Source organism: Leptonotus elevatus, chromosome 1 (assembly GCF_054856555.1).
Source record: "Leptonotus elevatus isolate MCC_2025b chromosome 1, RoL_Lele_1.0, whole genome shotgun sequence".
Taxonomy (NCBI): Eukaryota; Metazoa; Chordata; class Actinopteri; order Syngnathiformes; family Syngnathidae; genus Leptonotus; species Leptonotus elevatus.
In genome coordinates this window covers 47941144-47968663 of record NC_141239.1, presented here as the reverse complement: position 1 = coordinate 47968663, position 27520 = coordinate 47941144, and the positions used below count along the sequence as shown (strand labels likewise).

General features: G+C 40.2%; 4 protein-coding genes across 5 annotated transcripts; all 4 read right to left on the bottom strand.

Annotated features, from left to right (window-relative positions):
• Window positions 1–10: 10 nt before the first annotated feature.
• arhgdia (Rho GDP dissociation inhibitor (GDI) alpha) lies at window positions 11–12851 on the bottom strand. The gene is made up of 6 exons (XM_086064538.1): window positions 12732–12851; window positions 3259–3454; window positions 1533–1616; window positions 1203–1279; window positions 1079–1142; window positions 11–1004 (listed from the first exon to the last, which is right to left on the bottom strand). Exons 2-6 carry the CDS (start codon window positions 3446–3448, stop codon window positions 802–804), a joined length of 618 nt encoding a protein of 205 aa, XP_085920664.1. The 5' UTR covers window positions 3449–3454; window positions 12732–12851; the 3' UTR covers window positions 11–801.
• A 2837-nt stretch (window positions 12852–15688) lies between these two features.
• Window positions 15689–18519, bottom strand: alyref (Aly/REF export factor). Of its 2 annotated transcripts, none has more exons than XM_086064105.1 (6): window positions 18132–18519; window positions 16706–16858; window positions 16486–16633; window positions 16336–16399; window positions 16079–16262; window positions 15689–15974 (listed from the first exon to the last, which is right to left on the bottom strand). In XM_086064105.1, the coding sequence occupies exons 1-6, from the start codon at window positions 18369–18371 to the stop codon at window positions 15960–15962; spliced, it is 804 nt and encodes a 267-aa protein (XP_085920231.1). In that variant the 5' UTR covers window positions 18372–18519; the 3' UTR covers window positions 15689–15959. The 2 variants fall into 2 exon arrangements, with proteins under 2 accessions (XP_085920231.1, XP_085920310.1); XM_086064184.1 differs by lacking the exon at window positions 18132–18519 and adding an exon at window positions 17227–18125.
• Window positions 18520–19441: 922 nt separating this feature from the next.
• mcrip1 (MAPK regulated corepressor interacting protein 1) lies at window positions 19442–22142 on the bottom strand. The gene is made up of 5 exons (XM_086081475.1): window positions 22020–22142; window positions 21357–21438; window positions 21111–21229; window positions 20186–20290; window positions 19442–20090 (listed from the first exon to the last, which is right to left on the bottom strand). Exons 2-5 carry the CDS (start codon window positions 21362–21364, stop codon window positions 20026–20028), a joined length of 297 nt encoding a protein of 98 aa, XP_085937601.1. The 5' UTR covers window positions 21365–21438; window positions 22020–22142; the 3' UTR covers window positions 19442–20025.
• A 2684-nt stretch (window positions 22143–24826) lies between these two features.
• Window positions 24827–27037, bottom strand: ppp1r27a (protein phosphatase 1, regulatory subunit 27a). Its single transcript, XM_086082321.1, has 3 exons — window positions 26332–27037; window positions 26103–26253; window positions 24827–25531 (listed from the first exon to the last, which is right to left on the bottom strand). Exons 1-3 carry the CDS (start codon window positions 26735–26737, stop codon window positions 25411–25413), a joined length of 678 nt encoding a protein of 225 aa, XP_085938447.1. The 5' UTR covers window positions 26738–27037; the 3' UTR covers window positions 24827–25410.
• Between the last annotated feature and the right edge of the window lie 483 nt (window positions 27038–27520).

The following is a 27520-nucleotide window of genomic DNA, read 5'->3' as shown; positions in this document are numbered from 1 at the left end:
CGAGCACACATTTGAATTTCAACATTTTAATGTCATCACAGGAGCTCATAAGTGGGCAGCAATGTAGCAAACACTGATTTAACCACGACCCAAACACCAGAAAGATCCGCAAGAAGCTGCAGCTTCTGTCACAGTAAGAAAAATACACTATTGTAAAAATAGACACCACTTGGGAGTGTTTGTATGCGTTTAGAAATTGGCCTATTAGTGACAGGAGCATGACGCATGTTTGCCTCCTGTAGACATGCTTGGGAGAAAACAAGCACGTTTTCCTTTGTCGAGTTAATACCTGAAGGCTAATAGCGCTGTTAAATTTGATTTACTTGTCCTGAGGATTCATGTTAAAAGATCACATGGCAACTAACAAGTTGGTAAGGACAAGACATCTTGTCACTGCAAACTAATATTCAGAAAAGAGGTGACTTCAATTCCAAATCATTTACCAAGACGACAAATCTGCTCAAAGGCTTTAGTAGGGTTGTGTGTCCAGCAAAAGATGCCCCCCCACAAACACTCAATACATACATACAACAATGCTCCTGTAGTTTTTTCCCAAGGCAGACGTGGTGACCATAAAAAAATAAAAAGACAGCAGGATGAAGAGCAGAATAAGAAAACAAAAAGGGACTACTGATTCCTAAACAACGTTTTCATCTCCATTTCCAGAACGTAACATTTGACAGGAAACCAAATTCAACCGGAAAGTAAGTGCGGCGACGCCAATGGACGGAGATGAGACGAATGACAACCGATGGAATGGCAGCGATGGAGGAAAGGAAGCGGCGGATGAATGGCGGGCGGTCAGTCTTTCCAGTCCTTCTTGATGGTCAGGCCCCACTCCCAGGACAGATGGTCGTGCTTGTCGTCGTCGGTGAACTTGGACTTGATGTTGTACGTGCCGCGGGCCAGCATGCCTCTGGGCGCCTCCTCCACCGTGGTGAGGAACTCGTACTCCTGGTCGGGTCTGGGCCCGTAGCTGCCCACCATGTAGTCAGACTTGTCGACTGGAGAGCGAGAGCGGAGATGACAACAGATTAGGAACTCCAAACAACGAGTCTTTCTGTGGAGGCGGCCTTACCCTTTACTCCTTTCCTGAATGACTGCTGAATGTACTTCAAACCCGACACAATCTCCCTGTTGACCTGCGAACACGTCACGGCTCAGTGCGCCAATCACACGACGGATTGGATGGACGCTCTCACCTTGAAATTGATCTTGATTTTGTACTCCACGCCCTCCTTCAACACAAACGGGTTCTTCTTGAAGTTCTCCAGATCTCCTGGCAGACACAGATAACCCGATGTGCCGTTATTTTTGCCTTTCCCTAATTTATTCACGGTATCGGAAATCGCGGCATGTTTAGTGGATTTGTCCACACTGAGAAAGTTGTAGTAAAGATGCTGACCACCAGGTGGCCTTCCGCATCACACAGTTGGACGGTCCAAAATCAAAGTAAACAATCCATGGGAGCACTTTGGTGTCGTGCATTTGCTTCACAAAAAAACGAGGTGATCGGCAAGGCGCACGCTCACCCTGCAGATCGAGTACCAAAGGGTTGGGCGCCGCGTCACATATCAGAGTCATCCGCGTCACCTGGATGTTTGGCGAGTTGGGATCTATGACGGAGAGGCACAAGATGACGTCATCAGCCGGCACAAGAAAGCACGTTTTGCAGTCATGAAACACAAGAAGGCTCATTTCTACTTGATTTCTATTTGTTTTCTTTGTTTTTTATGTAATACTCAATTTTGTGAGTTGGTACATTTGGGACTTCTAAGATATCATTTTCAAAATCAAACTAATTCCCATTTTGCACGATACTCTAATTTATTCCTGTAGTTTTTTAATGCTTTCAGGTACGATGGCGTATTAGGGCCACGTCTAAATATATTTTTTTAGAGGGCGGGGGCAATATTCAGAGAAAAAACTCGCAAATTTGCCACTTTATAAACTCGCAAATTTACACGTTTTTTTCTCGCAAATTTGCAACTATCTCGTGGCAGATTTGCGAGAAAACCCCCCACAGAGACATACACGTAGCGTAGCTATAGTCTAATGATGCGAGTATTCGATGGTGGTTAATGCGACACTGTTTATAAAATGAAAAGGCGGGATGGAGATGGATTCATTCTTAAATTAAATTTCTTTACTCGTCATTCACCTCAGCCAGAGCGACAACACTTCCTGATCCCCTGTCAGCTGACGAACACTATCCAATCAGATGCTAGCATACTTTAGGTAAATGAAAGTGAATGACGAAGAGCAGCAGATTCGACACATCAATTAGATACTTGTACAAAAAAAATACCAAAATGTATGAATGTGTAAATAATAATTCTGGAAACATAAATGTACAAGTAAATTTAACAAATTAACTTAAATGCTTGATCGTCCGGGTGTGGACCTTCGCAAAGCGAGGCGTCTTTGTCGCTGTCCAGTGGCCGTACACAACGGTTCAAAGAGCGTATGCTTAACATGATATGGTTAATCTATGCTAAAGCAATAACTATCTCCTTATTTGGAAACCCGACCGAAAAGTATTGACACAAACAGTTGAGTAGTGCGCTACGTGTATTTCTCGTACGTTTTTTTTTCTCTGCAAATTTGCCACTTTCTAAACTCGCAAATTTGCGAGAGAAAAAAAATCTTAAATTTGCGAGTTTATAACTTTTTTTTCTCGGAATATTGCCTCCGCCCTCTAAAAAATATATATTTATACGTGGCCCTAATACGCCGTCGTGAATACATCACTTATGCTGCATTTGAGGAAGGTGGGAAATTGGATTGATCCCACTCTAATTGTCCCAGTTCTGACGTTCGAGGTGAAAGTAAACAACAAAAAGATGGCCGATTACGGTCCAAATCATGTTGTGTTACGTGAACCCGTATCAATTAACTAAATTAAAGTAACAATAAATATTCATTTATAATCTTTTAAATGATGTTTTGGCCATTCCCAGTCTATCTCCATGGAGGTCGCCCATTGCCGACTGACATCACATTGGAGCCGGCCGGTGAAGTCGGGGACCCTTCCTCAAATGGGCTCAGGTAACGACTGTCACGGCTCGCCTGTTTTCTGGGTTTGGTCATGTGATGTTTGCGAGCCGAGCCCTTAGGCAAAATGGCTGCCCATGGATTAAAAACCACAAATGCAATATCAATCAGAAGGCACGTTCAGAGGGCAACTAGAACATATTTAATAGAACTTTTTGGACTTGTCCCCTTTAAGTGCCGTCTTTGCCGGCAGAGCGCTCTCACCTGCATTCACAGAGGTTTTGCCCAGCAAGGCCTCCTTGTACTTGCGCAGGCTCTCGTCGTCTTGGTCCAGTTCCTGGATCTCCTGCAAGCTCTTGGGTGCCGGCGGTTTGTAGTTGACCGCGGCGTCCGCGTCATCGTTGGCTGCGGCGAGCGCGGCCAGCTGTTCGGGTGTGGGTTCCGACTCCGCCATGATGTGCTGATCCAAGTGACAAGGGACGGAAAAAAAAAAAGAATGAAGAGGTCATTAACACTTTTCATTTTCTGGGCCTTGTTGATAGACATCTGGACCGGTGGTTCTCAACCTGAGGGCCCACGAGCAGAACTGTCAAATGTTCAATGCTCAATGTGTTCGAGCTCAAACCGACCTGCAGCATCCATTGCCTCATCGGCACCGTTGACCTTTTTTCAGTTCGCTGTTTACTACCTCATCATCTGTGATGGTTGGGAGCGAGCGATTATCAAATGAACTATTCTAATAATCCACTCATGGTTTAGAGCCATTGTTTAAAATCCTCCAATTTCAATCTCTCAACAATAATTTTTCTCTGATTTCTGTAGCCCATCAGAGTAGACTAATTCATTATCTTTTGTATTCAATCGAAATAAGACATTAGCAAACAATAACCGAACCAATGATTGAATTCGTTTCAAATCAATTCCTCACAATTATATTGCTTTATTAATATTTTTGTTTGTTTTTAGCACACACATACAAAATATTAAAGGGACAATAATTGGTTAATAAACAGTACCGGTAATTGTGTTTTGCAATACACTAAAATTTGATCACATTATTTGATTAATCAATGGAATAATCGATAGAATAATCAATTGTAAAAATAATTGCTAGTGACTAGCATCAACTTTGTCAACGAAAACTAGACAAAAATATTTTCATCAACAGACATTTATCACCAGGCAAAAACTAGACTAAACCCCTAAATATTAAACAATAATTGGCACTAAATTAGTGTACATTTTCATCGACTAATGAAGACAAGATGAAAATGTACTTCACTTAATAAAAACGGGACTAAAATCTATGGACATTTTAATTCATGAACAAAATCGAGACGAAAATTTAATGATTTTGTAAAATCCTGTGTGTCTGCTAATCTGTCACTGTGACACGGTCATGTGACACACAGTGACACACCCCCTTTCAAATCTGTAGCTAGCGAGTGCAACATGCACAAACACATGGGACAGACAGGAGGTGGATTCATGGCGAAAGGTTAAAAAAAAGAAAGAAAAAAAAGTTAATTATAGTTCAACCGTAACATTAATCCAATGGTTATAACGTTTATCCGACCGCTAACTAATACTGGCTAATTTACTAGCTCATAGCATGAAGCTATAGTAGCCACTTGATGATATACTCATCAAAAAGATGAGAATTTTTTTATGTAAAATATTCCTAGATCCAAAATGTTCAACATAATCTGCTGACAAAAAATATACAGGAGTAAAATGATTGTTCTGACTAAAACGTTGAGTTTTTGTTGACTAAAACTAGACGAATAAAATTATGTTTCCTTGGCCTAAAAGGCTAGCTTTATAGATGACTAAAAATGGACAAAATAAAAACATTGACTAACTATGATAAAAACTAACAAGTGCGATTGAAACTGACTAAATTTAAAAATGGCTGATAAAATGAACACTACTAGCGACAGCTCGTAGTAGCGAGGAAAGAATTCTGCTCCCTGTATCTCACAGCACTCAGTTAAGTCAAAGGCTTAAATGGTCAAAATGTGTTCTTAAAGGCCAATGGAACAGCAGAAACCCCTAAAAAAAGAGCGCTCACCAAACACATTTCTCATTATATGTGTTTATTTAGTTGCAAATCACACTTTAAGTAAAATCATTATACAAACACTGGCAATCCTCTCCAAATGCAAAGTCAAACAAAACCGACTGCGTAATCTCAGACAAAACAACACCTGAGAGTTTTTACATTGAGGTGTGAGTCGTAATTTTTTTTTGTTTTTTTTAAATCACAGAAAGGCTGTGGATCGGTTGCACAAAGTCAGGCAGTTGGGTAAAAGCCAAGTCGGACTTGCATTTCCTTACGGGCCCCACTGTGCTTCCATTAAAAAACACCCATTCCTTCGGTGCCGCTTGCGTGCGATGTCTGCTTGACTGTTTGTTGTTGAAGTATAGCGAGACAAAGAGACAGGAAAATAAGGCCGGAAGACGCGGTGCCGCCGTATTATTTGGTGAGGAGGAGACTTCAGGTGCTTTCGCTCACTTCCTCTGCTCTGCTCGAGTGTGAGCCCACATAGTGACAATTACAGCAATGTGCTACATACCGACTAGCGCCACCTCCAACAGATTTATGTTTTTTTTTTTTTTGGGCTAGCCTGAAAAGTGACGGCAACAGCGTCTGCTTCCATTAACAGTCATTTGAAACGACGTGAATACCACGGAATGCGTGTGTGACTATAAAAATTAAGTAAGATAATAATTGATGATGATAATAATAATAATAATAATAATAATAATAATAATAATAATAGTTCTGTTTTAAGACTAGCACAGAACATTGATTTTGCTTTTCAGTCATAAAAAAAAGATGCAAGTAGTTTGTTATTTAAAAAAAAAAAAAAAAAACACTGGTGGATGATAAACTATGAATTGTACATATTTCCTCCAAGTGAAGTTTTGGGAATGACGCAACAGCTTTAGAGACTATTTATCAGATGACTCCCATGTCAAATATTTTTGAGAAATTGGGCCTGGAATAATATTTAAAGGGATTTCTTGGAGCCCTTTTGCCCCTTTCAGTAAAATAGACAAAAGTATGCCTGTGGCTGCGTGCTCATACTGAAGGTGCCAAGTCCACGACTTATCTTGGCACTGGGGAGAAAAGATTAAACACTGACATCATTACATACAGTAGTGGGGCCGGCGTGCATGCTATTAAAAAAAAAAAAAAAGGAAAAAAAAGAAAAAGATTTGTATTCCTTGAACTTGTATGTATGCGTTCCGCCTAAATGCAAATCAGCAAATTCAGTCCAATAGAGAAGTAAAATAGATCAACTCCAACAGTCATTACGACACACATTCTTCCAGGTTGAGTGTGCGCAGACAACACAACTACGTCTGCAGGCCGCACACATTGTTCCCGTCGTCTGACAATTGTCAGGTCATGAGATCGTCCAAGCAAAACGCTGGATCTTTTTGTTGACCCTCGCCCAAGATCATGGTCCACATACGCAGATGATAACCCGACCTCCTGATGTCTAAAACTGAGGTTACGTTTGCAACGTCAGTGTAAAGAGTGAGATTACAGCAAATGGGATTATGCCCGACGAAGCATTGAGCGACTGCGACATGATTGGGAAGAAGCTGGCCAAAGAGGATTTTCTTGATGGCAATTGTTAGTGTCACAGATGACTGACCTCTCCTTCATTTTGTGTAGGGCATGTGGAGTTTTATAGGGGCGGTACCGATTCCAATATTGATAGCCTTATTTTTCAGATGCATGATGTTATTCAAAATTACAGTATATTAGCGTTAGTGGCTGCAAAGAGGTTCTTTTCCCAACTGTCAATTCTGCCAAAACGAATCTGCGTGCTTTGTTTTAAGAGGCAACAGCAGAGAATACAAGTAGAGTAGGCAAAACACACGCAGCCCTCGGACGATATCCATAACAACAAAGTCACCCAAGTGTCAACTCAGTCCTGGAGGACAGCATGAAATCTAGGGGCGGGAATCTTTGAATGTCTCACGATTCGATTCAATTCCGATTTTTGGGTCTGCGATTCTATTCAGAATCGATTTTTGATTCAAAATGATTTGATTGACAATGATTTTTGCTTCAATCTATAGATGTGCAAGGAATTGTAATGATCTACTCCAGTCTGACTCGCTAATGCTAATTAGCGCGCTACTCGCGGCACTTTTATCACTCAAAAGAACGGCTCCACGCTGAAAAAAAACCCCCAATTTATTGGAATAACTTGATCGTGTCTTTTTCCTTCTACTTTCTAATGTGGCTACAACTTGACAGTGTATTAGATCGCGTGGAACCACACTGCCCCTCAGTGGCCAAACCGGGTATAACATGAACAGCGCTCCCAATAAAGGCACACGAAAAACAAAGGGAAGACAATATAAAATAATTTTAATAAAATAGATTTTGGGACATCTAAAATCGATTCTGAATCGTACTAAAGAGAATGAGAATGAGAATCGATTTTTTTGGGCACACCCCTAATGAAATCCAAATCATTAGTAATCAAATACAAAATCCGCAGAATCTCAAACAGTCAGTTCAGGTTAACTAAACTGTGCTTAACTTAACTTGTGGTATTATTCATCGTTTACCTCCATCATGTTATCCCTTGAATTGGTTTTATCCCCCCCCCCGTCAAGATAAGCTATTTACATATAGCCTACTGTGGCTATAAAAAGTCGACACACCCCTGTTCAAGAAGCAGGAATGAAGGAATGAATGCAGAAGCAGGTCAATGAGCGCTTGATAAATCTTTTTTTTTTAAACTATTACCACCATTGGAGTGACATATAACCTGTTCCACTCCAATGAAAACAAAATTCTCTTAGCAAGGGTAAGTAACAATGAATGACATCCTGTCTGCTCAACTGTGCAGGCCTTCTTATGACTGGGGATGCAGCTGTGTTCAGAATTAACCAACCACATGGCAGTCGCACACCGCTACCATTGTAGGTGCCTCTGATTAAGCCTGAATAAAGTTCTGCTGTTCTAGCATGATTTCATGACATGTTTTGTCATTCTAGCAAAAGCCTGAAGGTTTTATGCAAACAGTTTTTAGCATTTGGAACTGTTCATAAATCCCTCCCACAAGAAAATATACTTACATGCGTCACTATACATATGAACTTCAGCCGGACCATTAAACATTTCCCCAAAAGTATTTTACAGCCTGGAAATGTCATAAATTCCTGCAGCTTCTTAAAAGTTGCCGTCAGCCTTTTGGTTAGCCTCCCTGAGCAGTTTGACTTGTGTTGTGTCATTTCACTTTTGGAGGGACGTCAAGGTCTTTGTAATGTTACTGTTGTGCAGTATTTGTTTTAGTGCTGTCAAAGTTAAAGCGGTAACTAATTCATTAATCACAAAGCATTATCGCATTAATCATGTTTTAATTCATTTTAACCACAGATGATCCTTTAGCTGAGGGTGTGTTGGAGCAATAAACATAACTAACATAAAAAAAAAATTCCACTTGACAATAACTGTCGTTACATGCAATATTTAAACGGGTATGGCCCAAAGGTTTTGTTTTGGCCTGTCCGGGATGTTTCAACATTTTCCTTCCAGCCAAGCTACTCAAGTGGTATATGCAAATTTCGTTCTGCGAACGCCCGCTTCTGATTGGTGGACTGCTTTCACACTCGTTCCTGGTTGGCTGCTTCCTCGAGCGTCCGTCTTAAATGACGCAGCAGAAAACTTCGGCCCATAGCTTTAATGTCTGAGATCCCTGCACTGTGGAAGCTCCACAAAAACGCCAGGAAAAGTCTACTCCAACAGCTGAACTTTACATTTGGGGTAAACCAGAGACTTCAAATGCTGGCCGCTGTGTGTCGTCTCCCATTTCATGCAAGTTTGAATGTGATTAGTTACTTTCCAACATAGCCACATAAAGAGGTATAACAGGGTGTGCACACTTTTGCAACAACATGATCTCATTTGCTTGTTTGCTTGTTTTTTTCACGTCCACTGTTCAAATTATTTCAGTTATTTATAGCTTGGGGGTTTACCTTGGTTTCATATCAAAAACCCGGCACCTGTTCAAAGGTGTGCGTGACTTTTAGCGCCACTGTGCATCTTTCATATTTGACAGCTCTTACTGAAAGGCTCAATTGTTGGCTGTTAAAAAGCTGACTTGTCTGTTTGATTTGACAAGTTGGACAACTTGTGCTTTTAGAAAATCTCTAACAACAAATATGTACTCCCGAATTCACACAATTGCGTGTAACTAACTATGGGCATCCACGCACGATTTGACGAGCCAAACTAGCATTATAGATCCTTCAAGCACACAGTAAACTAACCATTTATAGGGACACATTTCTGCGTGGCTCAAAGTGACAGTTGTGGGGGTTTTGAGGTGACATTTAGCTAGATGCCTGCCGCATCACGTCACAGCAACATCTGCAGCAACATCTGTAGCTGTTTTGACCCTTTGCGACCGAATGGTACCACTACTGATTTGTATTTACATTTGCACTACAGCCAATGTTTTGGGATTAATATTCTACTTTATCAGAGATCCAATATACTACACTATGAGTTATGCAATTTTAATAGCGGTGCTGTTGCTCTCCTAATTAAATTACAATGCAGAAAACTTATCATGTGAGAGACAAAAGTCCAAAACGTGAATAAGGCCAAAGCCTGGGTATTGTGATTAAATGTGAGATTATGCTTTCAAAGTCTTCTTCCCGTATACACTACTCACAAAAAGTTAGGGATATTTGGCTTTCAAGTGAAATTTCAGGACCAGCCTAAAATGCATTGAAACCTTTACATGTGAACTTCATGTGACCTTTGCTAAGCTTTTGAATGCACATGTCCAACTGTTTAATGTTTCCAGAACTGAATCCTATTGAAAAGCTGTGGGATCTATTTTTTTTTTATATCTGTATTAAAATACAGATCAGCTTTATTACACATAAATGTTGAGTTTTTATAAGTTGCATTTATTTTGAAATAAACACAAATGAATGGTGAAGTAATCGACTTAAATTAAGAGTTGTTAACTTACTAAACATTTGGACTTGCAGTCTTCTTCTTCGTAACAAAAAAATTCTACCAAATAAGTGTGGCGTCAAAGCAAATCCGGAAGTCATAAGTCAGATAACAACAATAATACAAACAAATCTGGTTTTATTACTTCAACTTTTCATGAAAAAAGTGCATTTCTTAAGCACTGAACTTCTCTTGACACTATCATTATTATTATTATTATTTTTTTAATATCCACATCATCCCTAGCAACCGACCAAATCGATGGATGGCACAGCCCTAGTAGTGAGTGCTGTTAAAAATGAAGATTTGGGCAGATAACACTGCAACACCATGTCACAAGTACGCTATCGCACCTTTTTTTCCCCCCTCCTTTCAACTTACACAAACTTCCTTTAACTGACGAGAGAGAGCTCAATGATTTGTATCCTCTTTACCGCTGAACTCCAAAGCACAATTCTATCAGTCCATCTTTAACTTGCCACCTGTGCACACATGAGCCAACTTGAATTGCTGCAAGGATCGTTTACAGATTATGCAGGCAAAGAAATTAACAAGCTGTTATACATCAGTACAAAAACAATTTAAATGAGTTAAGCACTGGCTCACAAGTCAAGTAATGAGGAAGTGCGGCAACAAGAGCTCCTGTACAACTGATGCAATGCAGCGGAAGTCCAGTCAACGACAAATAAGTTATGCAGGCAAAAGAGAAGATGAAGGAAATAGTTTCGGTAGATGTACGAGCTTGTTTTAGATGATAATGCAAAGTTGCTACTCGGAATTAAAATATTTCACCTTTTTGTATTTTTTGGCCCTGGTGAAAATAGTCAACGGCACAAGAGTCGAAGGCCCGTCATCAACGCAAACGAATATCACACACATGCAACTCGCAGACATTAAGAAACAACGGATGACCAGCACAGGAAGGACCAGAACAAATAGAAGCTTTAAAAATAGCCGCTGAGAAATCCCTGCAGGCAGTGGCAGGAAGTTGTGACAGAATGGGATAGCAAGGTGCCCAGCTGAAAGGTCACAGACAAATTCTCCCACACGCTGACCCCACCACCCACACCGAAGCCCCCACCTCCATCCCCACTCGCTGGAGGAGCCTGTCCAGACTTGGCTGGCTCTACACTATGTTTATCAACTTCCCAAAGCTATCATCATGTTCTCTTTTTAGTTCGCAAACTACTTGAGATTTAATCACCAGCGCCTCTGCTGGTTGCAGCCAAGTACTGCAATAGATTCAGAACAAAATGCTTAACAATCAATTGATTGGTTAATCAATCCAGCCCTTCAATTAATATGAGCCATTTATTTATTTTTTAATCTTTGAAGCAATTTGGGCATTTAAGCAAGTGGGTTGTCTTCCTGTTCTGTCAATATCAAACAGCCAGTCAGGTATTTTTTTTTTTTTTTACTTGAAGTGTGCACATTTCAAAACTGGATATTGAAATTGTAATTGAGCATTTGGACTTGTGTAAATCAAGCCTAAGGGTTGGCCAGCCTCTGTGCAACGGTTTGGGTTACGAAAGTTGGCTGAATAATTTAAATATTGTCAGATGATAAACCTCATTTAAAAACGACATGGTAAACACCAGACGCTTCTAAGGTCATTCAATTAGGAATGTGACCCAAACTTTGCGTTTAAAGTCACACAAAAATGTGTAGGTCAAACTGTCACCATGTGGTGACTCCATCATATTGCTAACAATAGCTGTTATCTGCTGTAAAGATTGTATCTTACTAAAGTTAGTGTTTTATAGTTTAGTTTTTACAAAAAAAATAAAACCTATAATAGATTACTCTGGGATAGAATTATTCAATCCGTATAATTTCCTAGAGGAACATTTGCTTTAAAAATTCAAAGTTTGCCGACACCCCTTCAGTCAACGAAGAACGTAAATTGATTTTATTTATTTATTTTTGGGGAGAGTTGTAGTCATTTAGATGCTCCATGGTTAAAGAACCAAAAGGACAGAAATGGTGTGACGTGACGGTAACACTTAATCGCTGAAGCTGGGTAGAAGCAGAAGGGAGGATTTGGAATAATCACCTATCAGCCACAATCACTTGGAGCGCATTTGATCCAAGCATTTGTGATGTTTCACACACTTGCCGATGAGAGACTTCACAGAATCAAACACAATTCAAAAGTTGACATTAGGCGTGAGCCATGCATGGAAATGTATCCATTCGGACGAGAGGTTGGGGGAGTTGAGATACAGGAAGTTGCATGGAATCTTCCAGTAAGGCCACATCGGACTTCAGAAAAAGTGGCCATACAGTTTTTTAAGCGTTCGTGGTGCAACTATAACAAGTCCTTGTTGTATTAAACATGCCTGTATGCTAATATGGACGATCCGAAGCAAGTGAGCGATATCGCACTACCACTTCGGTCAGAACAGATTTTACACCCGGAAATGCAATGCAAAACGTTTCTTTCCCTCTCCCTCTCTCGCTCTCCAAGCCACGCCACAGAAGAACGGATTCAAGAAGACAGCTAACAGTGGAGCAGAAAATGAGCACGAAAAAGATCATTAGAATTTACAATGACAAATCAAATGTTCTATAAAACGCCTATGTAGGAGGAAGTTGCTCTTTGCACAACCAAACTGTCTTCTTAGTTTGGGGTTACTGGTTGAGTTGGCACCTACTTCTTCTTTCAGAGGCTACCAACAACTGTTTAGTATTCATACAAGATGACGAAGTCAAAAGTTTGTTTTTCCTTGAGTCTTACCGTTTAAACTCTGGAGGACTGGACAGGCTTTTGCGCAAGCAGGCGAAACTGGCACAAGTGAAGTGAACGAGACAAGTGACACTGGGGGGAAAAAAAGTGAGAATTCCCGCTAACGGGCGGAACGACATCCGGCAAATTACTATCAAAATAAAAGCACCAAAATGTTGTTGCAATGGCGAAATCTCACACGGTTCATTGCACATAGTGTTGATTTTATCCGCCATTTTTAGATTTAGTCTCAGTTTTAGTCCAGTTTCAATCACGCTCGTTAGTTTTTATCATAGTTAGTCAACCTCGTCCTGTTTTTGTGTAGTCAATTATATATATATATATATATATATATATATATTTTGTCAGCAGATAATGCTGAACATATTGGATCTAAAACTATTTCACATAAAATGTTCTCATCTTTTTTTCTTTTCTTTTTTATAAAAAAAACATTTTGACACACAGTTACAGTTTATCAACAAGTGGCTACTATGGCTCCATGCTACGAGCTAGTAAATTAGCCAGCATTAGTTGGCAGTTGGATTAACATTATTGTATTGAACGTTATAGCTGTTGGATAAATGTTACGTTATAACTCAAATTTACTCTTTTTCTTCTTCTTTTTTTTAATTATTATAATTTACTTCTTTTTTAACCGGCTCTCTGTCCCATGTGTTTGTGTATGTTGCACTAGCTAGCTGCAGATTTGAAAGGGAGGGTGTCACATGACAGTGACACAAATTTTACCAAATGATATAATTTTCGTCTCATTTTTTTTCATGAACTAAAATGTCCATAGATTTTAGTCCAGGTTTTATTAGGTGAAGTACATTTTCGTCTCGTCTTTATTAGTCGACGGAAATACATACTGATTTAGTCCCAGTTATTGTTTATTAATGAGGGTTTTAGGCTAGTCTAGTCTAGTTTTAGTCCGGTGAAAAATGTGTGTTAACGAATAATTTTTATTTAGTTTTCATTGATGAAATTAACACTAATTGCACATTTTTGTTTTGTGTCCAAATGTTGGGGGCAAACAGTGAACTGAATTCCATAACATTTGGCAGAAATGTCAAAAGTACTCACACTATGCTCATACTCTGGTAAAAGTAGAAGTACTTATTCATAATTTAAGAAAAACTTATAAAAGTAGGCCTGAAAATGTACTTCCTTTCATATGTCAATAATGTACACGCTTTGATAACTTGGCACAACGTGGGGGGTGGGGGGACTTGCACACAAAGTAATTTACCTCTTTTATTATCTTACATACTGGGCACAACATTGCCATTCTAACAGAGGACTGAACAGACAACAGGAATCACCTGGAAAAATCTTACCAGGTTTTTATTTTCTTAATTGGCTAATGATAACAACATACACACAAAAAAAATCTTACTTGTATGTTGTCTCGTCGGCAGATTACACGGAAAATGTTTGAATGCAAAAACCCGACTGTTTTGAGGCTGGCACAAGGCAACACTTTCCACAAATCCTTCTTGGAGCCACCAATGTCCATATTGCGGAGGCGCCGCAGTAGCGCGTCATGGCCGCACTGTCAACTTGTCCAATGTAAAAAAATACTATTTATTTATTTATTTACAGATAGATATATTTACACTTAATCACATATACATGACAACATTTTAGTGCTCTTATACTTTTAGCCATGTGACTGAATCTCAGTTTGTGGAAAACTATCACTGACATAATATGCTCATATGATGGTGGTTGTCAAATGCATATGTGTCCTCGTCAATGTGACCCCAGAGAAAAATATGGCCTGTGATCCAGATTCAGCGCGGACAAACTGGTTGAGATAGGATACACTCATATGTTATGCCCAGCCAGTTCTGTGAGCAATATGTTAGTAAGAAATGTAAATCATTGCAGTTTCTCGACTGATTTCTTCTAAAATGCACTGCAACAGAACTAGTCAAATTACCTCCCGTAAAAAGGGAAGCACACGCTAACATCTAACATTGGACCAGTCGTCTGTTGCAAGATGACGGTCACCTTGACGTATCCGAACAGCAATGAGGAGTCTAGTGTATAACTTTAACCGGAAGTGGTATGCACGACAGGATGAAGACGAACTATATTACCATCAACATTTTTTTACAACTCACTTAAAAAGTATTCGATTTTAGAATGGAGATGAAATTGTCATCGGAAAAAATACACTACTAGGTTTACAATTAGGAAGAATTTGTCCTAGAAAAAAACTGCAAATATTGATTTTAAGAGTAATGAAACCCAGAAACAATTAAAACGGCACATATGGAAAGTAGAACATAATATATTTGTGAGTCTTATTAAAACTATCAGTGACAACATTCTAAATTTCAATAAACCATTGTCCTCCAAAGCACATACTGTACCATTTCACAACTTTATAAGAGCAGGACAAATTTTGAGTCAAATTTCTACAATTTAATGTAGCCCTTAATCACACAAGAGTTGCAACGGATTCCTAAAGGCCCACACTTGATCAATAAAAATAAAATATTTAAAAAAAGGCGGGGCGGGGTAAGGAAAATCTCACACGTAGCAGTTCCGTATGCGATTGGCTGCGTAATGACATCTAGTGGTAAAATGGGGGTAGTACAGCGCTCGTTTCCACTAAGAATGCACAATTTGCTGTTGAGTTTTATTTTGAGAGGTTATTGGTACAGTACTGAGGATTGTCTACAATAGGTAACAATCTAAAACCATAAAATAAAAATATATTGAGTTAGATTATATGCTGATTAATATTAGAATTGGGACGCAGTTTCCAAAATTGCAGTCAGTTTTTTTTATCCCCCAAATAGTTTTTCTCTCTCCATAGCGTACACTCCACATAAGCAAAATTCCAGATTGGTTGTAGTGAGCCTGTATAGTAAGGAGAGCTGATTATGACTGGACTCTTCTCAGCTACATAGCCACCCCCCCCAAATGTAGTAAGCAATAGAAAAAGGAAACAGTAGTTGGTTAATATACACTGCAGGTTTTATTATAAGTTTCATTTACTACAAGTTTGGAGGAATGGACTTGGAAATTCCAACTTTCAACCTACAGACAAAAATCTTTGTCAGAAAAAAACAAAACATAACAGTAAAAAACACTTCAGAGCAGTTAAGCGGCTGGAGCAACGACCAATCACATCAGGACAACATGTGTAAAACAATGTGTACTATTGTAACAAGCATCCTTCTGTGCAGAACATGAAAGGATGACCAACAAGAGCAGCAACACTTCTTAGCTGGTGTCCATCTGAGAATACAGAACCAGATTAACCATTAGACAGGTGTAAGTGTTCTCTCTCTCTTACCCCCCCCTTTTTTTTAACTGTGCACTGAAAGAAAAGCTGAACTCACTCTTGCATTGTAGGCATCTAACTGAGCATCAAGTTCTTCTGCTGAAAGCTGCTGCTTGCTAGCACCTCCTCGGCCACCTCGACCCCGTCCTCTGAAGCCACCTGCGCCACGACCTCGGCCTCCTCTCTGCATGCCACCGAAGTTGCCCCCGCGGTTCCTGTTCATTCCACCGCCTCTGTTCATACTTGGAAGAACCAACAGCAACATCACAAATTGTGTCACGCTTGAGGACCAAGTTTGTTGAGTAAATGACCTACCCCTGCATTGGCCGCCTCTGTGTGTCAATCTGTGACGTGACTAGCTGTATGTTCATGGGCCTCCCTGGAAGGACAAAAATCAGAGATTTGGCCAATTGGAATGCATGGATACAAGTGACCACGAAGGCAAAACTAATTGTTAGTACTTACCATCTAGCGGGATGCCATTGTACTGCTTCATAGCCTTGAGCGCATCTGCCCTTCTTTCAAAATGGACATCTGCCGTTCCTAAGCTTCGTCCTGAACGATCGTAATGAACTGCAGCCTTTTTCAGTGTCCCAAACTCGGCAAAAAGTTCCTACGCAACAAAGAAAACTTGAGCAACAATCTCTTAGCCCCTCGTCTTTGACAAGACAATGTGAAATTGCACCTGAATATCTGCATCAGAAACACCAAAGTCGAGATTGGAGACAAGAAGCTTCCCTCCGGTTTCCACGCCAGCACCACCTCCAGCTGCGCCGTTGAATCCACTGTAGCCGTTGTCGAACATGTCGTGTTGCCATTTATCTGGAAGTTGTTTGGGCTGCAACAGATGAGAGAGAACGCACCTGCTGACTTGAGGAATCCGCTTGTCTCTGTCAATCAGAGTCCACACGGCTGGGTGTTGGGGCAAGCAGAGGCTCCACTTCCAACATGGCCGGGGTGTTCAGCTCCCTCAGAAGGGTGGCCATTATCCCCTTGCCCACCCAATGACTACAAGCATGGCATTCCTCACAGTAGGACGTAAACAAAGGGGGCTGTATTGCTTTTAATGCATGCATTATTTAGCGTAGTCTGATGTTTGGTGATTTATTTTATACACATTCATCCAAAACACCACACCATCGCTTTTCTTTTTTGTTTATGGTCAGCTGTCCCACCCAGACTAAAACAGCAGCAAATGCGGCTCACTGCTTCTTCCGCCACAGGCTCTCCAGAACTGATCCTCAACTTGTTTGTCGCCTGCTGAAACAGCCTTGCCTCCGGCGATGAATAATGACTCCTGGCCGACCAAAAGTTCATTTAAGCCAAAGTATTGTAGGGTGGGGTAAATGTCCATGAAGAATGTGGATGGATCAGAAAACTAGCGCTGCTACAGCGCCTATAGGAGCGTAGAATTAGCCGAGCGTCCATTTTGAGAACACGCCATTTTGACTCGGGCTTTGTCTGGTACGTTCAGAGACGCACTCAAACATGGGGCTGGTGATAAATTAACTATCAGAATACTATGCATAGGGGGGTGAAGTCCTCGTATCCATCCACCACTCCGCTTGAAAAGAATGGGCATTCAAATGGAGCCGGTCAGCCACTCCCGGACAAAGGACATCCTGGTCGCTCGCAAATAGCTGCTCCTTCCGAGATGGGGAAAAATTAAAATAAAAATAAATACTGGATGCTCTCTCGGTGTTCTTCTCTTGCCGCCATAAAGACACTCGATGAAAATCAAAGATATTGGCGGTGGACAAAAAAAAACATTGTGCGGTTGTAGATTCAAAATGGCGACGCCAAGACCTTCCACGATCCAACTGTAGCTAAAGGCTAAGATGGCTAGCACATTTGCGGTTTCAAAAAGGGGCTTCTTCTTCAGGGGGGAAATGTAACATAAGGTTGGTTCGGGGGTAAGGACAGACACATTAAGCATACAAATTCCTTTTAATGCTTAACCGCTCGTGTTAAGAGCTCTCCGTCGAGAGAAATTTGGCGGCTAGCAATCACTTTTATTTGTTGATTAGCAAGCTGGCTGGAGTATAGAAGGATGTTACCCGGGCATTCCGAAGTTTGCCCGGGGTTTTTCCCTTTCCTGCCCATTCTCATACCCTGTTGTATGGCGTCGGTCTGCCTCGAGCGCGGTTCGTGTTTTGGCGGTTCCTCATGGGGCCGGATCCTCCGCCTCGGCCTCCAAATCCTCCGCCACTCATTCCAAGGCGCCCAGCGCCTCCTCGGCCGCCGCCGCCAACTCCTCCGCGGCCTCGGCCTCTTCCACCCCTGCCACCACCTCTCTGCTGCCTGTTCTGTTTGATAATGTCGTCTAAAGACATATCCATTTTGTCGGTCATAATACTGTCTCCAAAAAGCTTAAACTGTTGGCAAAATAATGGTTTAAAAAAGGTACACCCTAAACTTGCTACACTTGCTTGTCTGCCTTCACGCGCTCGAACCACTGCTACACATTACACAAAGGGCTTACAAAACCCCCACTTCGGCTAACCTTACGTCACCACGTAATGTACGTAACTACGTGCTGACGTCACAAGCGTATTCACGGGTTCTCGTTCCCTTCCCTTCTCATTTTCAAATGTTTTATATTTTTGTATTTAGGCAAAATGGTTTCATTCTAGACTCACTCAAAATTTGAGTGTTTTTATGTTTTCTACCAGATTACATCATGTATCAAGTTTTGGACAAGGAAGCAATTTCATGTACTGTTACTAGTAAGAAAAAGTGGCAGTTTTAAATACTACATACAATTTTGAGATTCTTTCCAATCTGTGCATTGTGCAAAAAAATAAATAAAAATCTATATATATATATATATTTTAACTGGTGACAAGAACTGATGTTTGTTAAAAACTTAACGCATCAAAGGAAGCAAAAACACGTCGTAAAAATTAAACACTATAAATGGCCACAAGCTGTGGCCATTTGGTAGTTTTAAATTGTACAAGGCCTGAGGGTTTTAACAGCAGTGGTCAACAGATTTGGTGGGTGGGGGGGGGGGGGGGGGAATATTCAACATGATAAATACTGGACTTTATTATTGGACTTTTATCTGCAAGATCATTGGCAGCCTTTGGGACATAAAACAATAAAACAGCATTGGTACCATGGCATAGCCTGAAAGCATTTTAAAAGCATACAGATAAGTGTGTTTTCATTTTTCTGTTCTTTGCCCCATTTGCATGGTACTGGGCTTTGCTATGGCACGCTCTGCTGAGATGTTTACAATAAAACAGCATCCCAAATTAATTTCTTCATTTAGGTGACAGCATCTTTCAGCATTCACAAGCTGTTAATTTCCTTTTAAAAATACACAAGTCATACATTTGCATTCTGACCTGGGATGTTAAGTACACTAGAGTACTTGTAGACAATTGGTCAGTATCTGTGGTAGATGAATACACAAAAGTGTATTGTAAAAGTATTTTATTCAACATTTTGTTGCAAGGCTTTAGGAAGAGGTGTTACTCACTTGCATTTAATGGAGTTTTTTTTAAAGTAAAGTCTGTTTGAAGGAAAACAATTTCAGATTAAGAATGTTGGCAATGCATTTGGCTTTTCAAAATATGCTCATCAAGTGTGCATCTGATGTGTCACGTCATTATGCTACACCTTATCTAGCCAACTACCTTTTTACAAATCAAACGATAAAACAGAAAAGCCCTTTATCATTCCCCCCCAGGATCATGTACGTAGTAGTAGCAAAGACTGCAGTCTTTTGTGTCCGGTGGAACAGTTTGTCCCTCAGCATCCGATGCCAGCAACATCTGAGGGAGGTTTATCAGTCCTTTTCATACATTAGGAGGGTTGTGTGGCCTTCAACATGGTTCACGAAAGATTTTTAATATGTAGAACTCTTCTTCATCACTTGTAGGGTGTAAAGAAAGACAAGGGCTTGCTGTGGTTCAAAGTTCACAGAACTGACTTTGGATGTCAGAGGAAAAGTTCTCGATGATGATGGGTGAAAAAAAAGTGCTTGGACCAACTTGAGGACTAGGATTTCTTTGAGTCCTGTGTGTTACGCTTCTTGAGGTCAGTCAGGTCCACTGGCGTGAAAGCTGATGATCACCGAGAGGAAAAATGTCAGTATGTCACTTTGTATTAATCCTTTACTGATGACTGGGATGTACATTTGGATTTAATTTATGCTTACAGTGAAGGTTAGGATTTGGATTCTTCTCAACGTATTCCTGGGGTCCACGGTCATTACGCTCAGCGTTTTGTGCTGATCTGATTTCTCTGAGCACAAACTGCCAGGCTGTGAATAACAAAACAAATAACTTGGTAAATTTAGGATATCTATTTCTGGTATTATTCAATAAAGTAAGGACAGGATAGTACAGAAACACTCAATGGAATTATGCTGTTAATCTTAGGGTGTCTTCAGACCTGTGCTGTTTGGTCCATTTTGAACGGCCCAGAGAGTGAATACACACAAATGAATCTTGATGCGGATGAAACAACCTGACCAAACACCCACTTTTTGAGGTGGTCTCAGTGCGCTTCCAAAGAGACTCGGTGTGGTTCGCTTCAAGTGTGAATACAAACTACTGATGAACCGCACCAGTTACAGGACACATGGGTTTGTGGCGCTTACAAGCCACCGTAGTCAGGCATCGTGGGGGAAAAAATTGCCCGTAGTGAATGTTGTAATTTATATGTGATCCTTGTCTTTTATTTAGCCACGCTGGTGCCAGCATGTTGTGGGTCAGGGCACGCAGAGCACATCAGCTCCTTCGGGTTACCGAACGCAATCGCTCACGCTGTTCCAAAATTAGAAACAGCGTTGCAGAACCTGTGTTGAATAAGGTGCTCTTGACGCTCACAATTATTTTGCAGCTCTAATAACAATACACATGCAGAGCAGAAATGCAGCAGGTAGGAATTCCGTGTTTTCCTTCATTTCCGGTTTTGTGCTCTGCATGCTGCCCTCGGCGTTTATTCTGTCCACTGGGAGCAGTGGTTGTCACACGTGTCAATAGGTTTACATAATAATATGAATGTCTTTGTAAATCAGTTGGTTTGTATTAAGGTATGTAAATAAATAATAATGACACTTGGTCTGAAATGATACTTACTATCATGGATAAAACGCACATTTTCCTCATGCGCTGGGGTAAAAAGCTCCCCACAGTTGGTAGGTGATCTGGGGCTTGTTGTCCGCTTATAACTATTCACCATCCTGGGAGCAGATGAGCTTGAGAAATGTGAAACAACCACATCAGGATAATGAAATGCCTGAAGCACGTAGATTGGAAGAATATTAACTGATTCATTAATCTGATGTATTATTACCTGTTGTGTTGTAATAATGCATGACTTACCTTGTCATTCTGTTTACAGTCCAGCTCTCTCCTCACTGCTCTATGGTGAGTACCTTTAAACAAGTGGTTTCGAAGTCTTCAACTAGCAATGAAAATGAGAAATTATTTTAGTAAATCCCCATGATTTAAAACGTCAACACACAATGGTAAACACAAAGAAAACGCACTATTTCTTCACTCAACAGGAATGATGATGTTCAAATTAGTGTAATATCTGTTTATTCTGAGTTGTTGGTATTAACTCTGTAGCAAAGAATCGCCATACGTCAGCAGAATTGAGAAAACAATCACGGTCACTGACAAAGAAGCATTGTTTACGTTTCGACTTTTCTTCGCTCCTGTGACTCGGTTTTACCATCAGGCAATGCAAACAAAACTACAGTTGATTGTAGTTTACTGTATGACTTGTTTTGTTTTTTTAAACTCCGTAAGAAATAGTGGGGTGTGCCGCCTTTTGGTAAACCCGGGCGACAGCAACCGCAGCAGATTTGCTGACACAATAAATGTAGCTAACATTAGCCTACATAGCTAGCTGTTAATTGTCTTGACGTAACGTTAGCTTCGAACGCCAAATTGTTTATCAACAAGAGCGCTAAGTAAATTGTTATGTAAGGTAAATCAATTACATCTATGTATGGCGCGAAGTAAATCGCATATACAAACCTCTTAAAAATATTTCTTTTAGATTTCTTTATGCTGTATACGACGCTAGATTTAGCAAAATCGTTGCCAATGCCAACCAATCATTTCCGGTAAAAAACACGGAAGTGTTCTTCTTCTTTAGCGTATTTTTCTTTTTATGACGCTAATGTGCTACACACTGCCCCTCAGTGTGGGAACAGAATATTGCAATGCAGGAGAAATGATGGAAATTATGAAATAATATCTCAGTGAACATTTGTGGTCTGAGAGAAGGAGAGACGTGGCTCGGGAGGAAGAGCGGTTAGTACAGTAACTCTTTACGAGTTATGTGTCGTTGTGTCCTTGGGCAGTAGACAATTTCACACTCATTCAACTAACAGTGGTGTTTAATTGGTGGCGGTCGGAGCAGCAGCCTGTGACTAACGTAGTTTACTCATTGCTATCAGAGCAAAGTGTGAGTACGTGAATAATGTATCCATTGTAAGCGCTTTGAGGGTGCGAAAGAAAAAGTGACATAGAAATGTGATGTATTATTATTATCATAATCATTATTATTATTATTATTAGTGGTAGTAGTACATGTAGTTATTCTTAGAGAGAGAGGCGGGGGGGAGAGAGAGAGAGAGAGAGAGAGAGAGAGAGAGAGAGAGAGAGAGAGAGAGAGAGAGAGAGAAGAGAGAGAGAGAGAGAGAGAGAGAGAGAGAGAGAGAGAGAGAGAGAGAGAGAGAGAGAGAGAGAGAGAGAGAGATCCTGTTAATGCCAGGTTGGCAAACATAGTGAGTGGAGGCTTTGAACTCACTCTGCCTACCTGCTCATAAACAAGGAGCCCAATAGGACAATGACTATAATTGTCCCATACGCTCTTTGACAACTATTGGTGTCATTGGAAGTTGGCCCTTGATGGAGGGAAAATATCATGTCTTATCCAACTTTGAATAAAGTCAGACCTGTGTGCCTATATGTACAGTGTCTTTGTTCATCTATGTCAATTAAGTTAAAACATGAGTTATTAAAACCTTATAGCCATCTGGAGGAAGAAGGAAAAAAAGGGAGCTATACACCCTAAAAACAGATTGGTCAAATTTACAAAAAAATTGGTTAAATTTGACCAATTTAGCTGGTAGTTATGTGTCCGACAGATCCTTTGGTTAAAACAACCACTCTAGAATGGCAGGTGTTTTCAACCATTATATATTGATGATTGGGCCAACCGATACAAATTGGTCATTCTGACCAAGATATTGGTTAATCTGTGTTAGAGGGTGACATTTTTTCGGGAATCCCGCAGGTCACGAATTCCTGAAAAAATGGTACCACTGATTGTCACACCCACCCACGCATTTGACCCATCCCCTGAAGGAGCGGTGAGCAGCAGCGAGGGCCGCGCTCGGGAATCATTTGGTGATGTAACCCCCCAATTCCAACCCATAATACTGAGTGTCAAGCAGGGAGGCAAATGAGTCCCATTTTTATAGTCTTTGGAATGACCTGGCCAGGGATTGAACCCACAACCTCCCAGTCTCAGGGGAGATACTCTACCACTAGGCCACTGAGCTGGCGACGCCTAGTGATCTATCTAGACACACATTTCCATTTTTAGGCACTATATTCTATAATATATTGTAATCACTTTTGATAATTAATAAATACATTTAGACTACAATAAATTGATACAATACATATATTTCCAAGTGATCTATCTAGAATTACTTTCTAATGTAACCAATTTCCTTGGTTGTTCTGACCAATCTATTGGTTAATCAAGCCAATATGAGCTTAACCTACTAGATTGGTAGTTTATTTTTTAACCAATCAATTTTTAGAGTGTAGGACAACTGACATTATCAAGGTACAGTACTGTACTGTATTTAATTTCTAGGTAAGTCCTCTCTTCTATTTTCATATTTTTTTTTTCAGTATTTTTCACTTTTCAGCCACAGTAGTGTTTCATTAAAACCAACACAAACCTTTGACTAATTATCTGAAAAAATACACTATGTTAATAAAGATTGTGAACACTGCTGTACAATCATCATCATCATCATCATCATCATCATCATCATCATCATCATCATCATCATCATCATCATCATCATCATCATCATCATCACCAACATCATCTGGTGGTAAGAAAAACAATTGCTACCAAAGTACGCTTGAGTTGTATTTAAGTTATTAGTACCATTTTCTGTAATTGCATTACATTTTTAAGAATTGTTTAAAAAAAACATTTGCAATGCATTTTAACTTGATCCCTATTGAATCCTTTCTCAGCACTGCACAAAGAGCAGTGTTAATGTTAAAAATGTATATTGTTAATGTACACAATGTTACAGTGGCTTGCAAAAATGTTAAATGTGTTTTTAGGAATAAAACTTTTTTTCTTGTTATTGATAAACACTTACGTTTACTATAATATGTGAATATGACTTTCGGCTTGGGCTACCACAGCAAGTGACTTGCATGATATTTTGCATGCTACCTTTAAAAAATAAATAAATCCTTGCTTGCAACCAGCATTGGCTTGGTCATGGGGCGCTGCATGGCCAGCAATCAAACCCACACAATCTGTGTGAGTGGCAGCATATTTACATAAATTGCTAGTGATGCAATATTACTAAGTTCTAACACCAATGCTAACAAAACAGTATTACAGTATGTAAAATCATTATGGCTAGTTGGCAACAATACGATATCCTTGGTAAGGTGACATACAAAAAAAGATTTTCACAAAGAAGAAACTGACATTTATAAAAATATTTTTTATTTGTGAAAATGTACAAAAAATTATTATTGAAGAGAAAATGATAAGACTTTCCTTGCTGACATAGATTTTTTCTTCAGCACAGCCTCTATGACAAAAACACAACACCAGTATATGATAGAGAAACAGTACAGTATTATGTGAGGAGAATAAAGATTTTCCTGACTAAAGTACTAATTTATAAATTTGTATGCTCCTCTTTCTGCCCAGCAGTAAGGATTGACAGGAATAAAAATCGACTGCATGTCTACAAGTACGGTATCTCAAATCGTGTGTTTTAAATTAATTTCAAAGAGTGCTAACACTGCAAGTAATTCACAAAATTACTTAAACCTGCACATAACCCGTAATATTTCATTTGGTGACACATTTTAGGCATTGTGTTACACTAGTAAGAGTTAAGGAAAAAATGAATTACTGTCAGTCACACACTAACAGTAGAACATAAACACAAAAATAGAAATAAAAACCCAAAAGTGACTCATTGGCGTTGCAACACTCCATTGATATATATAAAAAAACACATGACAAATTGCCATAGCCATCAATAGCAAGTTCTGTGTAAAACCTCTTTTGAAAAAAACTATTTTCCAAGCAATTTGTCAGCTTTTATCTCTTCAGCTTCACTGCGGTGTCGTAAGTTCCTAATTACATGCAGCCAGCCTCGAACAGTTTGGACAACTCTGTGCAGTCGGGGTCAATCAGGTCGGCCGGCTTCTCCCCGCTTTCGTTTTCTGCCTTGGTGCTGGCTCCCAGTGAAAGGAGATAGCTGTGTGGAGGAGCGTGAGGTTTGCAATTTCACACAGCGTACGAACGGATTGCATTCAATGTTTCCCATCTGTTTTGGGCATCGTCATAAACTTCTGATTAAATATATTATACATGCGCTATTTTTTTTGTCTTTGTATGTATTGCGTGTGTGTGTTTTATCTTATCAAAATTATGTCCAGACTATAATTATAGATTTTGTCAAGTGAGTATATAATATTTTTTTAGGCAAAATTCAATATTTCTGAAAGGGCAAGTTAACCCCCCAATTTTTTTTTTTTTTTTTTTTTTTTACAATAATGTTCTATTCAGCTCCCCTAGTCTAAACACAGCATTCTGACTAATGTGTTTGTGGAATAAGTGTTAAGCAGCAAAATCCAGCCATTTTCATCCTTCTCATGGGGCGGCCAATCACGGCCAAGTAACGACCAATCACGGCTCAGCTGTGATTTGCGCCCTAAAAATATTGAAAAAAATCTATCCATTGATTTTCTACTTTTATTATCATTTGAGTCACGATTGACCGAGATTCAAACCCAATTGACTGTGTGAAATAAATCCGTGCGGGTTACCTTGCAATCTCGGGGAATCCATCACTGCACGCCATGTGAAGAGGCGTCCAGCCGTCCTCGTCTCTCTGATTGACATCAGCACCATACTTGACCAGCAGCTTCACCACCTCCAGGTTTCCCGTCAGCACCGCTTCATGTAGCGCTGCCATACCTGCATACATGGCATGCAGCATTGTATCACACGCACCTCCGGCCAATGAGTGATTTAAGCAGTGGTGCACCAACTCACCTGAGGGAAAGAGCGTATCCACGCGGACCTTCCTTGTTCTGACAAACCGACCAATTTGCTCCAATTCTCCCCGCCTAACAACATCCTGGAAGATGATGTCATTAGGAAAGTGCACAGTTCTCTTGACAGGTGTGATGGGTATCACAGGAGCTGGATTTTCTCGTGCTTGGGTGAGCCGCGTTGAAGTGTACCGGGAAGGGATGTACGTTGACGTCGATTTGTAGGAGGGTGTGTAGTAAGACGGGGTGTAATGTGTGCCACTGTATTGGGTTGGAGTGTACTTTGATGTAGAGATGTATGATGGCGTGTAATGACTGGATGCATAATGTGTAGGTGTGTGGTAAGTTGGTGTGTACTGAGAATGCCGTGTGTACGTTGACGCTGGAATATGGCAGCTGTACTTCATCCCTGCGGTGGTTATAGATCTTCTCCCTCGATGCTGTCAACCCAGCAGGGAGCACATGAGAGCTCAGATGACCAATAGTCCGAAAAAATGATATCCTTTTTTTGTTCCTTTTGTCCTTCTTGTTTGTCTTCTATCCTTTTAGATCCCGCATGGGTCCAACTGTTACTTGCTCAGAATGATGAAAGTTATTTTACCATCATTCTTTACAAGTCCGAATTCCCTTTGCTCTTCTTTCTCTTGCTTTTTTTTTGGGTCGACGCTGCAATTCTGTCCTTGTTGCACAGGAAGTTTTCAGGCAGAAGGAACTGTCAGCTGATGGCGCGAGCCATGCAAGGACAGCTATATAGCTTCTGTCGGGCTATTTTGGGGCCTAATATCCAGTGACTTCAACGTGAATATGAGAAGTCCATGTCCGACTCCACCCACTGTGAAGTCACTTGACCAGTGAGTGAAACTGCACGCACGTCAAGCTCATAAAAATGTTTACAGCCATGATGTTCCTTTTGAGTCTTGCAAAAGTCAAAAGACATATTACCACTTTGAAAACATATAAAAAACATAATGGTCAATGCTGAAGCTACAGTATGTGGTAAAAAACGTTATTGTGGCAGATTATTTGTGACCCTTCATTTTTTTTACATTTTCAAATTCACTGTATGTATGCAGCGAGAATAAGTAGCAGCATTGTAAGTGCATTGTGCATGGAGAATAAATATGGAGGCTATATTGTGATGAATTTTTCACAACAAGACAGTAGAGGTTTTCTGAATGCATGACTGGTGG